Below are 17,504 nucleotides of genomic sequence, written 5' to 3' on the forward strand. Positions count from 1 at the left end.
AGGTGTTCTGGAAGGATCCTTCTCAGTAGGCAGATTTTACCTTGGCTTGCTGAAAATGCTGTTCACTAGGTTTCAAGCGTCCACATGGCTGTGCTTTTTACTGGAAAATTCTAAAGCCTTGATGTGGCCTAAGAGGATTCTTTCTGGACAGTGGTTCTACCAACCTTCTTGAGGAACTGCAGTTTGAGCATGACCCTTAGTTCCTTTCTAACTTCCCAGCACCCTCTCCCGAGATCAGCTGGCCCTGGTAATGCCAAACCACTGACACTCCTCCATTGTGCCATGCAATTGCATGCCTCTGGGCCTTTTGCTCTGTTCTTTCTTTCATCTAAACTTGCTTCTCTCTTCCTCACTGGCTTTTCACTTTTTCCTAGCCCATTATCATGTCAGACTCAATTTAGGAGTCATGTTCTTTGGGAACCCTCTTTGGAACCTCTGTGGTGAGCAAAGGTCCTCACCTCTGTGCCTTCTAAGGCCCCTCTAAGGTAACAATGACATTATATTCGAATGAGTTTACACAGTAGGTAAACTATTGCTATTCGTTTGTTAAATATTCCAGGTTATGCACACCCTTGTTTATTTTGGGTGGGACCAAGGAGTTAATTTTTTTTTAAATGGGGGGAAATATATGAAACAAGAATGACAGAATGCTGTTAACTGGTAAAGCTGAGTGATGGCTACTTGGTTAAGTGATGGTTATACTTTTCTCTCCACTTGTATATAGCTTATGTCTAAAGTTTTCCAAATAAAAAAGTTCAAAAATTAAAAAAAAATTTCATGTGTGATAAAATGCACATAAAATTTACCATCTTAACCATTTTAAAGTGTAGGGTTCAGTGGCACTGAATACATAATGTTATTCAACCATCACCAGCATTCATCCCAACTCTTTTCATCTTGTCAAACTGAAACTCTTATCTATACCCATTAAACAGTAACTCCCCATTCCCCCTTTCCCTGACAACCATCATTCTACTTTCTGTTTCTGTGATTTTGACTATTCTAAATACCTCATATAAATGGAATCATACAGTATTTGTTCTTTTGTGTGACTTATTTCACTTAGCATAATGTCCACAAGCTTCATCCATGTTGTGGCATATTACAGAATTTTTAAGGCTGAATAATATTCCATTGTATGTAACAACAAGCATATACCACATTTTGCTTATCCATTCATCCACTGATGGACATTTGGGTTGCTTCCACATTTTAGCTATCGTGAAGAGTGCCATGAACATGGGTGTACCAATATCTCTTCAAGATCCTGCTTTCAGTTCTTTCGGGTATATACCAAGAAGCTGACTTGCTGGATCATATGGTAATTCTATTTTTAATTTTTTAAGGAACTACCATACTATTTTCCACAGTGGCTGTACCGTTTTACATTCTCACCAACAGTGCACAAGGGTGCCAGTTCCAAAGAGCTAACTTTTATGTGGCTTTAGAAATGTTCTATTAAATCTGAGAGGTTAGCGACCCAAAGGGGCAAATTCATTATGAAATTCATTGTGACCATATGTATTATGGTTTTATTATAATAATCACTTGTTGGGTGCCTACCCTGTGCCAGGTACTTTAACATTTTACCCGAACGCCAGTCTCTATATGATTCTAATTCTTACAATAATCTTTCAATATAGGTATTATAAAACCTCCATTTCACAAATGAGGCTAAAGATTAAACGGCTCATCCAAGGTCATACATCTAAGAAAGTGGCCCACGATACTCATAACCAGGTCTCACTCCAAGCCAGACCCCTATTATTCCACAACATCAAGTGGCTATTGGGAGTGACTAATCCCACAGAATCCGGGATACTGCGCTTTTTCAGTGATTTTTTTTTTTCCCCCGGTAAATTACCCCAGACAAACGCGGCGAAAGGGAAGTATAAACGGAAGACCCTTTCAGATTAGTCAGCTGAGCAGGTGCGTTCGCCCTTACTCAGATATTTGGGTTTTGTGAGGGAGTAAAATGGTAAGCGTGCGGCCGCCACGAGGCCAATAACCGAAGCTGAGAAAAAGAGCGCGGGGTAGGGGTTTCACTGGGTCTTTCAGCTTCATTCTTAATCGGCGTTTTCGTAGACCCCTATACCAGGGGCGGGAAAGTGTGCGTACGACTGTGGAGAGAAAGGATGGGTGGAGGAGGAAGACTCTCCAGCCAAGCGCAAAGCAAGCGACTCCGCCGCCTGGCGCAGTTGCCAAGACAGTGCGGCCAGGGCAGCAACGGCACAAACGGCAGAAACCACACCGCGTCCCGGCGGCGGTGGCTGCGAGCCCCAGTGACGCATTGCAGGTACGAACCAGCCAATCAGAGGCCGGTTCAACGATCGTCGCGTTACGCGTCGCTACCACGATGCTCTTCCGCGCCGCAAAGTAGCGCCTCTCAGGCGAGACTCCACCGGCCCTTCAACGGCTCGCTGGGAAGCGAAACCCACTTACGCCATCCGTTCGCCCCCCTCCCTTTATTTCTTGTATCGTCGACCACACAACTGTGGATAAAGTGGTCTCGAGAGGAGTTGGAGTGGAGGGGGTTGGCCGGGACTCGTTTGTGATGTTCCGTTATCTGGCGTGCGGCGGAGGGATCTGGCGGAGGGAGGTGTTTATGAGGCGCTGGGGGCGGAGGGGGAGAATTAGTCCGTGTGGAGCGAGCGAGCTGAGTGGTTGTGTAGTCGAGTCCCGGAGACCGATAGCGCTTGCAGCATGGTGAGTGCGTCGCTAAGCTGCCGGCGCTCGGCCTGTGGGGGGAAGAGGCTGAAGCGAATTGACGAAAGAAAGGGAACTTGCCACCCATACATCCTCCAGGAATGGTTTTCGCCAGGGGGATGGCGCACATGAGGCTGGGGGCGCCCACGGCCGTTGTGTCGCAGGTGCTTCCCCACCCCCCATTCTCCTCAGGGAGGTGTCCCCTAGTGTACTGGGGGCCGGGCGCACCGCCCCCGGCTCTGCGGAGCTCCTCAGGGGCTGGATGAGGATGGAGCCCGGGTGGGGGGCAGGTCGGCCTCCGCGGGAGGCGAGAGTGGAAGGGCGGGGGTGAGCCGGAGCGCAGAAGCTTTGGGTCGGGCATTTCGAAAGGTCAGCCCGGGGCCGGATTCAAAAGCCCAACGGACGGTTGGTGCGGGCGCCAGGAAGCGCTTTTGTCCGCGCGCGGCCGCCTTGCGCCGAGGGGGCGGGCGGGAGCGCGCGAGGCCGTCAGCCCGCAGCCCCGCGGGTCAGGCCGGGAGGGGGCGAGGGGCGGGCGCGCTCTGTGGGCCGAGCCCGCGCGGCGCGGGGAGCGGCCGGGGGCGGGGCGGGGCGGGCGTGGGGCTGGGGCCGCCGCCCGCCCGGCTAGGCTCGCGCCCCAGCTGCTGCGCTGGCACCTGCAGGACTGCGGAGGTCTGGGCGGCCCGCGGCGCTGCGAGGCCGGCCGTTCCGGCATAGGTTGGGGAGGGCAGCCTCGGCAGGTTCCCATCCCCCTCTGGCGGCGCGAAGGAAGCGGTGAATCCTGATCCTTTTGCTCCCTCTGCGCCTTGAGACCTAATTCCACCTCCGAGGCTGGACATTTAAAATTAAAAAAAATTTTTAAAGTGGTTTTGTCGTTGAAGGAAATGGCTGTATATCTGAAGTCAGGCGCAGCGTCCCACTATTCATCTCGTTAGAGAAAGCCAGAGGCTTCAGCTAGGGTCTGAAAGGCGTTTCCTGTTCACCTACCGAACGCCAGCTCCGGGGTGACTGTCGTTCTGTTGTGAAAGTCGGTCTTACTCTCCTGTAACAATTGGAAGGATGCTTTTGAGAAGGGCCCCAGTCCTCTTCTTGAGTGCGCACGTGCACGCCGAAATGTTAAAGAACCACTACCACACACAGTGTTGCCCCGCTCCAACCCCCTTGAAAATAACTGGTATTTCCGTAGAGAAAGTGCCAGCTATCTTAAACGTGCAGTTCACTTCATTTGTACAGTAATGGCTGTCAAAGACCGTCGTGAAAGAATGGGAACAGGGAATTTTAAAAAGCATTTTCCTGTCACTAGAGAGCGGAACTCCAGTTCTTTCCTGTTTTTTTTTTTTTTAAAAAAAAACAACTAATGAGGGCGGTAATTTGCAATACTTATTTTGTCGTTTTTTCTGCCAAGTGGTTACGGGAGATGGGTGTGTCCAGGAGGCAAGGTGACATCTTAAACAGTCAGTTGGGAACCCTTGCCAACTGAAACCTCCACCATGTATGGGTGTGGGGAGGGGAGTTCGCATTTGTTTGATGTACTCTTCCATCTTGATATTCTAAATTATTATAAATTTGAATGTGCTGGTTGAGTTTACTTTTAGGTGAAACAGGGTGTACACTATAGGCATGTAATTAAGATTCAAAATTGTGGGGTAAATTTTTTTTTATTTTATTTCTCATATGAAAGGTAAGGTTTCTTCCTGATCAGTCTGATAATTGAATCAAGAGCTCAAATGGAGTGTCTTGGTGAGGCATAGAGTTTGTATCTACCCTTCGGGGTCCTTTGCCAAGGGTAGGCTTTTGTAGTTACTGTTCACATCATTGATGTTTGGCGGGGGGGGGGGGTTCAGTTAAATTGACAGTCATTGTTAACTAATTTGGGAATTGTCCTCAGGTAATTTTATAATTATAAGACCTGACGATTTAAAATTAGGACTCTGTAAAGTCAAAGAATGAACATGTATTTGATGTGGAAGTGGAATAAGTTTGCTCACATGGCTCTTGGGTTTACATATAGTTGATGGCTTGTTCGTTGAAGGGAGATTGATTGCATTAAGAAGACTTGAGGCTGGGGTGATAAGTAAAAGATGTGAAGAGGTAGAAAATTTGGTCACTTCAGTCTAATTAAATATCCCATCGAACAGCAAGAAGATCTGTTTCTACTAGACTGAAGAAATTCACCAAGGCTCTATTAAAATATAGAAAGTTCTAGATTCGGCTAGACTGATCAAATTAGGCCTTTAGTAAAGGTAATTTTTAAGAAGTAATATCTAATAGCGTTTTCTCTTTGGGGCCAAGATGCCGTATAAGTGCTGTTCTATCAGAATGAAAGGTATCTTAAACTCTATTGAGATTGCTTTTGATATAGATAAAACAAATACCCTGATTTCTGAAATGGTAGAAAAATTTTTACTTATGAAGCCTTTGTTGTATCTAAGTAGCACTTGGAGTAAACAGGAATCAATGAAGGGCGGAAGTTTGTTTCATTTCAAGCCTATGGACTGATAAACTTACTCTGATATAAATTTTGGATTATTTTTATACCACCTTTCACTAGATAATACTCCAAGGGTATCCATACCTACTTTTGAATGCCATTTGGGAAATGTTTAATAGGTATGTAATTTCCTTAAGGTCACACATGTAGTCTAGATTAGTAGTGTTTTTCTCAGTGTTGACAAATCACCTGCATTTCTCCAAAATGCAGATTCTAGTCTAGTAGGTCTGAGGTGGAACCTGAGAGTGTACTGATGCTTGGGAGCTTTCTCGAGAGTTGACAAGAGCAACAGGAAGAATTACAACAATATTTGTATTTGTAGAAACAAAGGAGTAAGAACTAGTCATCTCTCTAGTGAGTTATTTACTGAGACAAACACACATTTTGATGAGCTTGAGTTTTCCCAAAAGTATAATTCCTAGTTCTTCTACCAAGAAAATGACTCTCTCCACAGACAGAAATAATGAACCAAATTTATTTGTATTTCTTGGAAAAGGCTTACAAATTACAGTGCTAGGGAGCTTTGTGTTCTTGCTTTTAGTAGGTTTTAATCTGAATGTTGCTGATAAAGGTTATTTTAAAACCTTGAACTCTGGGTTAGTAGTAAATACAAAAAAATTGTCTTTAAGTTTCCTGAAACATTACAAGCAATATCCAGCACTTTCAGGCTATGTAACTTAGTCTCCTGTTTATTCCTTGAAGCTCATTTGTGATCTTTACTGAGATCGCAGACAGGATGGTGTGGGGCCATTAAAATTTTGACTTTTCGAGCAAAATTGGATAATTTTAAAGTTTTCTTCCTGAGGCCTTCTCAGCTTTCATACAAATGAGTCTTCTCAAAATCTCTTCCCGCACAACTTGTCGAGAGAAAAATCCCTGCTGTTTCTGCACGTAGCAGTCATTCCTTCAGCTTTCACATGTGCTGCAGTGTCTTCCACACATTTGGTTTAACTAGTCCTAAACTGATGTGTCTTGCCACATCTGTCCGTGGGCTTGCACCTTATGGTTTCAGTTTGTGGAAGTAGATTTTCTCATCTTAAAGTTAACATGGAATGTGGTGAGGTTGCTGTAAAGGGCTTGATAATGCCCCACCTGTCTGCCTTCTTTGTGGAAGTTGACCTAGTCAGGTTGGTGTTTAACATTACATTGTAGGTTCTTCGGTTAATTAATTTATATAAAATAGTTATCACTGAACTCTTTGGGCTAGCCCTTTACATAGCTTCTCACTTACTGTGCACAATAACCCTGCAAGGTAGGTATTAATATTCTGTGTCACAGGTGAAGTTGACAATGAGAGGTTGAGTAACATGTCCAAGGTCACAGCTATTGAGTGGCAGAGCTGGGATACTAGCCCGGTGATGACTCAAAGCACCATGCTTTTTTCTTGCACCATGCCATGTTGCCCTTCTTTCAAAAATGATAGACGTCCAGCAGAATGGAATGAGACTAGAAGTAAATCATCTATAGCCTCTAACAAAGTAAAAATTAACTCAGTGGATTTACTAGGTTTTAAATCTTATTCCTAGAGAAAACAATCGACTGATTTTATACCAAATACTTGGAGGATTGGGATTTGTAAGGAAAAAAGTAGATAATTTTTATTTTATAAACTTCTGCATTTGAGCTTAATTATTGGCTCTTCAGTTTTAAGTTACTAGATTATTGGCTTTTTTTCTAAAGCAACGAGTTGAGTTTGCATCAAGGTCAAGTCAAAATTGTTTATCAGGGAAAGAAACTTCTTCTTTTCTGGGTTTCTTCTCAATGTTCTCATGCTGTCTCCTAGAGAAAAAAATGTGATGCTATCCTGTATTAAGGTTTTATCCTTTCCACGGGTGTGTTCACTTAAAATGAAGGAAACCAGGCAGTGTTTATTATTTTTCTCATACCAATAAGTGAATGGATTAATCATAGTACACTTGACTTCCGTAGGTAGGAATATTAGATAGGAGGCTATTTCTTGTCAGTGTCTCTGGATATATGTACCAATAAGCAATGAAATGTCCAAGGGTGAAGGCCACATGAAGAACAAGGAGGCATGTTATTTTGCAAATATTTTTATTATATTATGGTATGCTCTGAATTTAAAATTGAAGGTATTGAATATGTCTGACACCTTAGTGTTTAATTCTGACTCTACTAGTTTTGTACTCCCGCTCACTGAAATTTAACCTGAGCCTTTCTCCCCATCTGTAAGATAGGGTATTAATGATATTATTAATACCATTAAGGGTTGTTGTGAAGATTGAATAAAAACAACATATATAGTGGGTTTTAGCAAGTGCCTGAATGTGTTTTTTTTTAAAGTAAAAACAAGTAACGTTTCTCCATTTGCTAAAAACATCACAAATCTTATGCTCACTTTGGAATTTCAAACATCAAGAGAAAATAAGTAGCTGGACTTAACATTTTGTAAGTAATGTACTTCAGATATTCAGAATCCTGGATTCTCTGCAGTTGCATGGCAGGTGAGGAGGAGTAAAAACTGGTACTTTTCATGTTGCTCAAACCAGGACAGCTTGGATTTTTGTCTTTTTGGTAGTTTTGCTTAGTAATTTTGTTGTTATTGTTGAGGTTTGGAAAATCACATATATGTCCAAGTGAAGTATTTAGCCACTTACAGGGGAATTTTAAATGTAGTCCTTGTTCATTATTTTTGATTCAATGGAGATTTCTGGTATTAATGGTTTGTATTTACCTGAGGAAGTGAGCTTAAGTTTACATATCTTAATTTTGAAAAAGGAAACATTTCTATTGGATCTATCCTTGCTTTAGAAGAATACCAATTCCAATTAAACTTTCTAGTGTGCTAGATTTGCTTTTTAAAAATTTGTGTAAAATTAGACTTTCAAACGTATTCTGAAATATTTTCATATCTTAAACTTGGGGGCGAGTTAGCTTCGCTTTGAAGATAAGATGTGTGCATTTTCTGCCCACCTGTGTTTGGTACTAAGGAGTGTTGAACTAAAGTTTATGGAACAGGGTGAACCTTGAATGTTTTTTTTGTTCTTAATATTTATTTATTTATTTATTTATGGCTGGGTTGGGTCTTCGTTGCTGCATGCGGGCATTCTCTAGTTGTGGTGCACACAGGCTACTTTTCATTGCGGTGCACGTGCTTCTCATTGTGGCAGCTTGTTGTGGAGCACGGGCTGTAGGCACGCGGGCTTCAGTAGTTGCAGCACATGGGCTCAATAGTTGTGGCACACGGGCTTAGTTGCTCCGCAGCATGTGGGATCTTCCTGGACCAGTGGTCGAACCCTTGTCCCCTGCATTGGCAGGTGGATTCTTAACCACTGCACTGCCAGGCAAGTCCCACCTTGAATGTTTTTAAACTTATTTCTGTAAGTGTTAAATTACATACTCTTAAGCCACTTAACTATTTCTTTGATCTCTTTGTAGGCTGACCAGCTGACTGAAGAGCAGATTGCAGGTGAGAAATTACTTACTAGATTATACCCATCGGATTTTATTATAAATTGATTCGCTGTTCTCAAAATAAGGTACTTGTATGACAGAATTAACTTTGATCTATGTAGTAGATGGTAACAAATGAGTGTAATACAGTAATTGAACCTACTCTGGCAAGTGAGAAAGTAAACTTGACTATGAAAGATGTGTGGGGCTAACTGTAATTAAAGACATGTTTTTAGGTTATGTGGATATACTTTTGAGCCTGGTAGGGGTGGTCTTTGTTTTTCTTAGAGATTATCTTGCTGTAAAACATGAATTCTGGGCAGTTTTTAACACTTCATATCAGTCTCCATAGGAAAAGAGGCCAAATAATAGTTAATAGGTAACTCGAAATGTAAAATCAGAAAATGAATGTTGAATTTACCCTGGTTTAAAGTAGCTAATATTTTAACTTTAGAATTGCATATATGGTCATTCAGGGAATAACCATTTCTCTAGTAAAAGTTAGCATTCTACTTTACAGATGTAGTAAGTTGAACTTTATCTTAAAAAGCAGTGACAGCTGTTGAAATCAGTTTTAAGTTTTGCATCCTTTGATTTGCTATGGAAGTATGTGAAATTGCTACATAAAACTTGATGAGATGATGTTAATATGCCGAACCATTAGTACTTTTGATTTTATTCTACTACTTTGAGATGGCTAGTTAACATCAAAATGTTGGGGAAACTTAATAAATGGTGTTTTGTTTTTTTGATTGCAGTGTTGAAATGCTTTTCAAACTCTATTTCTTGACTTTGATTTATAGACTTATTAACAAAAGCATCAAGCAGTTTTGGCTGCGATAGTTTTCCTGGTAGGCAAGGAATTTCAAGAGCTCAAAATCACTAAAGATTTTTTTTTTTTTTTTAATGCTAGAATAAACTGAGAAACCCAGTTGGAACTGAGCTATGTAGCCCATTTAAAGTAAGCTCCACCCCTCATACACAAATTTGGTGGAGCCAGAAATCATTAGTGTCCTCAAATACTCATCACAAAATAGTATTTGCTAGGACTGTGTAAAGTACAAAGCTATTAGCATTAAGGACCAATTTAAGCAGGTTTTATTTTTATTTCTTACTGTGTGCATTTGACTTAAACTGGGAATTTGCTTTTTAGGGTTGGTAAACTTGCATGTATAGGGTGTGTTGAAGTAGTCAAGCACAGCTTTGGAAATAATTTCTTTCTTCATATATAAGTGTATTGATGAAATGTAGATTATTCTGAAATAGTTTTCTATATAATGTCTTGAGGAAATGACTTGGGGTATTATTTCCACTCTTAAGTTCTTACCTTCTCTAATACACCTGTCTTTGCCTTTCATTTCTCGGTTGTCCGAGTCAGGTAGTTCTGCATGGCACAGCATGTTCACTTCAGGATAGAAAATGTATTCCTCAAGGTGCCAGTCACATAGTTGATGCGCATTACTCCTCTCCCAAACACACATGCAACTCTTTTAAAAAGTAGTTTGTGTCTGTTAATATAAGAGGCTCAATCCTCTGGCTGATTGCATTTTTGTAAAGAATACTTGTAGTTCATGGAACATTGGCTTTAAGATAAAGTCTGTCTTTTCATTGGTTCCTATCATACAATTAAATTTCTAGTGAGAGTGGTAGGAAAATCTATTTTAGGTTCTTTCCATACCTTGCCTTTTCCTAGGCTTTTAATAAAGCTGTTCTTGGACCCTGGGTTTAGTAAACCTTTAAGGTAGAGGAGCCAAAGCTTTTATGCTATTAAAATAAAAATCCTGTGAAATTGGGGACCTTTTTATTTTCTCTTGTATCCCCAGTACCTCCCACACAGTAAGGACTGAATAAATATTTCTTTTTTGCCATTTACAGTTTTATTAAATTCCCTTAAACTTTGAATAAATACTTCTTTGAATAGATAAATTTTCAAAGAGGTGTGCCACACATATATGTTCTAGAACAGTACCTACCCTATTCCTAAGAATTATTCTGCCTCCTCCCAAAGTCCCCTCTTAATATCTACCTTTGAGGTGAAGGCAAAAAATATTTTTAATCTGGTAAATTGTAATTGCTGGTAACCAGTTAATATCTTAGAGTCTTAGCTCTACTTGTGCTAACAAGCTTCATACATATAATGCAAGGTTGAATATACTAAGGTACTTTTTCAGTTGGCTTTATCTTCACCTGATAATCATTACTACTTCAGATTTGAAATTCCTCTAACAGATAACTTAGTCTAGAAAAAAGTATGCTTATTGTTTAGGTGAAGTTTCTAGAGTTGTTTACGTTACCTTGGTCTTAAAGAGCAATCCAGAACAGTCTAGTGTGACATCACTAACAAGTTAGTTTTGTTGATGACTCTGCCATGATGTCATTAGTTGTTGGTATTTAATATTTAAAGGAAAAATGTAAAATAATTTTTTTCTTTAAAGAAATTTATGCCTAAACCATTAAACTTTTAAAGTTCAGTGTAGGGATAAAACTTATTTGATAAAAAACTAATCTTACTCAACAATAAAGGTTTGGTACATGGCCTTTAAAGGATTAATAAGTTCGGAATTTTTATAAATAAATAGAAATTGATAAACAGGCATTTGATTTTTCTTGTGATTGTTTCATGATGACCTGTTTTAATAGAATTATAAGTTTATGTAAAAAATATTTAGAAAGGTACCCTGGGGTTGCTAATGAACAAATAAAACAAGTAATAGTATGATTTCTGAAAGTTTCAACTTGGGCATAACTAGAATGGATTTGGGGAGGTTCCATCAATTATGTTGAAGATAGCTGTTCTGTGACATTCAGGACCTGTTTTCTTACGTGAATTGAGGTTTTGACTCCTAGGTTTATATTCAACTCATTCCTGGGAAATAACTGTTTAGAATGATATGCTTCTATACGTTAAGATTAAACTGTTCTGAAGCACAGGTGGAGAGCTATAAAAGCAGGTGAAATAAAATTGTACTTTTCAGTTTATTCTTATTTTAAGTTTTTGCAGGTGTTTCTGCCTCTTTAGTATAAAAATACAAATAGAGATTTGGAATAAACCTTGACCTTCAAAGTATTTTTATTCGTTCCTTTTTGTATGCATGAAGTAAACACTAGTTACAGCATAGAAATGGTTTTATTTTCTGCTTTTCACTTATTCCAGCAAATATTTTAAGAGTTATTAGATGTTTAAACTTCTTGAAATTTAGAACACACATACATAAACTTACAGCATGCATCTTTCAGAATTTGTCCTTTAAGTTAAATCACGTAGTAAAATGATTATGGCTAGTTATACTGGGAATTTTTGTACATGATGGTGGTGTTACACGATAACTGTATTATAGCAGAGAATGTAATGTAAATAAATATAAATCTCTAAGTACTTTAATTTTCTTGGAGCCTAAGTTATTAGGTGATAGATGCTACTGTGTTCCGAACCTAATAGTTTATATATTTCTAGACAGTATTTGTACATCCTGTTTTTTTAAAAAACCTGAGTGTAAAATGGAAATGTTTTCATCAAATTCTGCTATTTGTAGGACTCTGATTTATTTTTGTCATTGGGTTGGTCTAGGTTAGTACTGCATATTTTCATAAGATCAGTCAGTAGTTTGGTACTAAGCTTCTGATATCAGGTGAGTTCCTCTGAAGACAAGTAATATTTAAATGGAGTGGAATGTTTAGCACTCAGTAGTAGTAAGTGGCACTTACTACTTACTGAGTGTAGCGAACTATAACTAGTCAGTGATACCTGGTCTAAAGCTAAGCAATTAAAAGAATCAAAGCAGAAGAAAATAGTGTGATAATCCAAAAAGGTAATAGGACTCAGGTAGTTGTGTGGGTAATTTTAAATAAAGAATCCATTTGGAGGCTATTGTGATAGTCCAGATAAAAGATGATAGGGTCATTAGCCAAAATGTTGGATGTAGAGATGAGCAAAGAATCAGGCAGTATTTAAATAGCAGAATTCAGCAGGCCTTGACAGGTTTCAGGGAAAAAGAATTAAAGTGGCTTTTGTTTGCATTCCTAGGGTTGCTGAGGAGTATAGAATTGATTTTCATTAAGTCTTCCTTGAGGTCAGCCAGGGAAGATGTCCTGTAGGAGTGAGAAATAAAAATATTATGTTGAGAGTGATGAGTGGACTAAAGATGTGAAGTCTTCATTATTAGTGGGCATAGATGAAATGGCCAAGGAGAGAAAAAAGGATAAGAAAATTGGTCACGTCTATATGTAAGAGACAAATAGGAGCAAGACCCTTTGGCAGTAGGAGGTAGAAGGTAAATTACTGTTGTGAAAGCCAAGAGAAGTTTGAGAGTTTTCCAGTGTAGCTGTGGATGCTGCAGGAAAATGAGACCATCTTTTTCTCGACATTTATTAAGTACTTATTTGCCAGGCATAGTTCTAAGTGCTTTACCTATCCTAATTCTTAAATTTAGGAAGTAGGTACAGTTATCCCCACTTAACACACGTGAGAAAGCTGAGGCAGAAAATTTGCCCAAGGTTATTTATATTACTAGTAAGTAGCAGAGCTGGAATTTTTTAGCCCAGGCAGTTGAATTCCAAAGTCCGCTTTTAGGTTCTGTGCTGTATGCTTTTGTGTTTGCTTGCTGACTGGGCCTAATATCTTTGCTAGCTTTGTTAACTAGCTCACTTATATGCCCTTGCACTACCAAATTAAATCTCTGCTTTAGTTTCTCTATATTCAGGTATTCTGGACTGTTGCTCCAGTAGCTTTCCATGTAATCTAGTGGTGAATTGAAAGCAACATAATTTCACAAGAAGATATAAAAGATTTTAGGCAATAATATATCTCACTCTATTATAAGCTTGGGATTTTATATTCTGAAGAAAGGTCTAAATTTTGTTTTCAGTGATACAGCTCTTAGTTAAAACTGGCCATTCATATCTTGATCATCCCATTGTTAACATCATTATAGATTATTTGGTCCCTTCTGTCTTCGAGAAAAGGAAGCTGGCCTATTGCAGGTTGTTCTGAAATTTAAATTTTTTTCTTTTTAATTTAGTAGGTGATTAAATAGACTTAATTTAAACTTTGGGGATTACTGTAAGCAGTACAGTTGCTATATAGAAGTATGTATTTAGTAACAGTAGTTTTCCTTTTCTATTCTGAGTGTAGGTTAGATCTGTAATTTTGAATTGTGTTCCACAGAGCAGCTTCAACAGAAAATAGAGAAGCCAGTCATCTGGGGCTTTGAGTGTTTTCCTCTTTCAACAATAGTTTGACCCTTATCTGGACTACATTTTGAAGTTCCCTGTAAGATTTTAGATGAAAAAACTCTCAGATCAATACATGAGCATATGATTAGCTAAAAATGTTTGAAATACCACAAGGTTTCCTCACCTAATCCTTCAGGAATCAAAATCCCATTTCAGGTCCTATCTCTCTATATATGTTTGCTTTGACGGTTGATGAATACATTTCATTTAGGAGGTTACTTTTTTATTGTTAACCTGTACATTTGGATTGTGGTCTCTCTTTCAAACAGAATTCAAAGAAGCTTTTTCACTATTTGACAAGGATGGTGATGGAACTATAACAACAAAGGAGTTGGGAACTGTAATGAGGTCTCTTGGGCAGAATCCCACAGAAGCAGAGTTACAGGACATGATTAATGAGGTGGATGCTGATGGTAAGTCTTTTTAGTTTCAGGGTTTGGGAAGGGGGAGTTGGCATTTAAGTTCTGTTGTAATGTTTCAACTAAACAAACCATTTCAGGTAACGGCACAATTGACTTCCCGGAATTTCTGACAATGATGGCAAGAAAAATGAAAGACACAGACAGTGAAGAAGAAATTAGAGAAGCATTCCGTGTGTTTGATAAGGTAAGTATCCAAAGACTGGATTTGTTCAATTTTAATTTGAGGATAAAAAGATATCAGGACCTCTTAATCTGTGAAGACTTGTTTTTCTGATGATTTACCAACATATTTTAATATCAAGCAAAAGCTTTTTAAGAATTCAGTGTAGATGGAGGTTTCCTAATAACATATATATTGCATTAGTTTTGTGGCGAAAGAGGCATCACTTGACTTTGGAACCAAGAAATTGTGATTTCAATATAGAATATCCTGCTTGACTCTCAGTGACATTTAATATATAGGTCAGCTAATTGTAAACTCTCTTTAGTTTGTATAGATTACTAAAGTATATTTTGCTCCCTAATGTGAAGTTTAATAAACTTCTATTCCAACTCGTTACGTCTATAATTTTGCTTAGACGTTTTACTACATTTTTTTGTAGGATGGTAATGGCTATATTAGTGCAGCAGAGCTCCGCCATGTGATGACAAACCTTGGAGAGAAGTTAACAGATGAAGAGGTTGATGAAATGATCAGGGAAGCAGATATCGATGGTGATGGTCAAGTAAACTATGAAGGTAAGTCTTTCACTGTCACTGCCGTATTCTGTGTTTTGACTTTAAGGTAGAGGTTCTTGTTAGGTATCTGATAGGTCAAAATTAGTGACATTCCCCCCACCACCAGAATTGGAGATGCTAAAACAGTTACTGATATTTACCAACCTTTTGCTATTCAGAGTGTTGTGCACAGATTAGGCAACATCATTGTCACCTGAGAGCTTTTTAGAACTATTTATTATCAGATCCTGTCCCTTTACTTAGAATCTACATTTTAATAAGATTCTTGGGTGACTTCATAATGCACATTAAAGTTTGAGAAGCACTACACTCCAAATTATGATAAAACAATTTTTGTTAACAATTGTGGAACAGTGTGAAAAGCTTCTTCAAACTTATTTCAAGATCCTGAAAGTTAAGGTGACTTTCTTTCATTGGATTTTCCTTCCCTCTAATTAGCTTTAAGTCTAAAATTATACATGCTTCAGTTCAGAAGTATCATATGTGATATTGAACTAAGAGCAAGAATGCTTTTTATTTGTAATAGCTTATCTAAAGCATTAATTTGGTTTATTCATTAATAATCATAAATAATTTTGGTTTTTGAAGGTCCAGCCTTGGCAGTAAACTAGCTTTCTTCTGTACTTCATGATAATTTTGAGGAAAGAAAGGGGAATGGAGACTGCTTAGTGATTGAGTAAATGTGATTGGTTTTGTCAGACTTTTGCCATTGACTCAACATTTTTGTGTACTTCTGACTCAACATTTTTGTGTACTTCTTTTTCAGAGTTTGTACAAATGATGACAGCAAAGTGAAGACATTGTACAGAATGTGTTAAATTTCTTGTACAAAATTGTTTATTTGCCTTTTCTTTGTTTGTAACTTATCTGTAAAAGGTTTCCCCCCTGTTGTCAAAAAAAATATGCATGTATAGTAATTAGGACTTCATTCCTCCATGTTTTCTTCCCTTATCTTACTGTCATTGTCCTGAAACCTTATTTTAGAAAAATTGATCAAGTAACATGTTGCATGTGGCTTACTCTGGATATATCTAATAAGCCCTTCTGCACATCTAAACTTAGATGGAGTTGGTCAAATGAGGGAACATCTGGGTTATGCCTTTTTTTTTTTTAAGTAGTTTTCTTTAGGAACTGTCAGCATGTTGTTGTTGAAGTGTGGAGTTGTAACTCTGCGTGGACTATGGACAGTCAACAATATGTACTTAAAAGTTGCACTATTGCAAAACGGGTGTTTTATCCAGGTACTCGTACACTATTTTTTTGTACTGCTGGTCCTGTACCAGAAACATTTTCTTTTATTGTTACTTGCTTTTTAAACTTTGTTTTAGCCACTTAAAGAAAATCTGCTTAATGGCACAATTTGCCTCAAATCCATTCCAAGTTGTATATTTGTTTTCCAATAAAAAAATTACAATTTACCCAACTGTTGCTCTGAATCTGAGTCATTTACTTAACTTGAGGTTAAATAATTTTGAGAATCAAGTGGGGAGGTGGTTTCTACTTGGTATAATTTAAGTTTAGATAAGTAATTTTTTTGACTACTTAAGACTGTTTGGTTTTTAAATTATACTTCCTTCAAAAGGTTTAAGTGGAAGATTAAGAAACGTTTTGTAAGTGTACCTAGCATGGGGACTGGCATAAGGTAGGTGTTCAGTGTTGCTGCCTACCTTTTTAATATATTTTTCAACTTTGGCATTTGTTTATCCATATAGACTTCAGCCATGCAGTGATTTTTTTAAATGTTTGTGTTTAAAAACACAAAAAATCCAAATGGGGGGTGGGTCATTATGTTTTGCCTCTATTTTTTAATGTTTTACTCAGTGCTTTTTAATTCTACTACCAGAAAACAAAGGAGAATTTTCAGTTGTGCCTGCCTGTCTGCAACATACTTTTACAAATAAGGTATCTTTAGTAGTGGATTGACAGTAACTAAACCTTGTTTTAGTATTTGCTTGCTTCTAAACTGTTGCTTTCTCTATAAACTACTCAAAAGGTGGTTATCAGGGTTTCTGTTTTTCTAACTACCTTTTAAATACTTAAGGAAAGATTGCATAGCAAAGCAGAGCCAAGATTAAAACATTTAAGTATAATTGTTACTTGATTATTACAGCCACAAGGTTTTTAATTTCCCAGGGGCGCAATTTGTTTACTGTGCATCTTTGACTATTTTAATATCACTGTTATTAGTTCTACAGGAAAATGGAAAACTGGATGGTCAGTGAAGGAAAAGAGTTAAGTATGTTTTAGGTAGGATGAGGGAAGTTAACAGGAATTGATAGGCAGGCAGTACTAATTAGGAAGAGCTTCATTAGATAAGAGTTTAGTCAAAGGTGGGAGAAGATTAATGTGTCTAGCTGTTGAGGCACAGTAATCTCCAGAATATTAAACATGGGCTTTGGAGTTTCATTGCAACAGTATTCAGATCATTGCTCTGTATAACTTTGAAGAGATCAGTATTACCTGAGCCTTGGTTATCTTACCTGTAAAATGGGTATGATTTACCC

The 17,504-nt window shown here is 38.4% G+C and overlaps 1 protein-coding gene across 1 annotated transcript; it reads left to right on the forward strand.

The window, feature by feature from the left end:
* Window positions 1-2,353: 2,353 nt before the first annotated feature.
* CALM2 (calmodulin 2) lies at window positions 2,354-16,423 on the forward strand. The gene is made up of 6 exons (XM_049695749.1): window positions 2,354-2,706; window positions 8,594-8,624; window positions 14,110-14,253; window positions 14,340-14,446; window positions 14,865-15,000; window positions 15,767-16,423. The coding sequence occupies exons 1-6, from the start codon at window positions 2,704-2,706 to the stop codon at window positions 15,793-15,795; spliced, it is 450 nt and encodes a 149-aa protein (XP_049551706.1). The 5' UTR covers window positions 2,354-2,703; the 3' UTR covers window positions 15,796-16,423.
* Window positions 16,424-17,504: the final 1,081 nt, after the last annotated feature.

The sequence above is a fragment of the Orcinus orca genome, chromosome 13 (assembly GCF_937001465.1).
Source record: "Orcinus orca chromosome 13, mOrcOrc1.1, whole genome shotgun sequence".
Taxonomy (NCBI): domain Eukaryota; kingdom Metazoa; phylum Chordata; class Mammalia; order Artiodactyla; family Delphinidae; genus Orcinus; species Orcinus orca.

What these genes read in the sequence shown, in the direction of transcription:
- CALM2 (XM_049695749.1), top strand. An exon ending in GACTGAAGAGCAGATTGCAG is followed by an intron (nt 8,625 to 14,109) that starts GTGAGAAATTAC and finishes TCTTTCAAACAG; the next exon opens with AATTCAAAGAAGCTTTTTCA. An exon ending in TAATGAGGTGGATGCTGATG is followed by an intron (nt 14,254 to 14,339) that starts GTAAGTCTTTTT and finishes AAACCATTTCAG; the next exon opens with GTAACGGCACAATTGACTTC.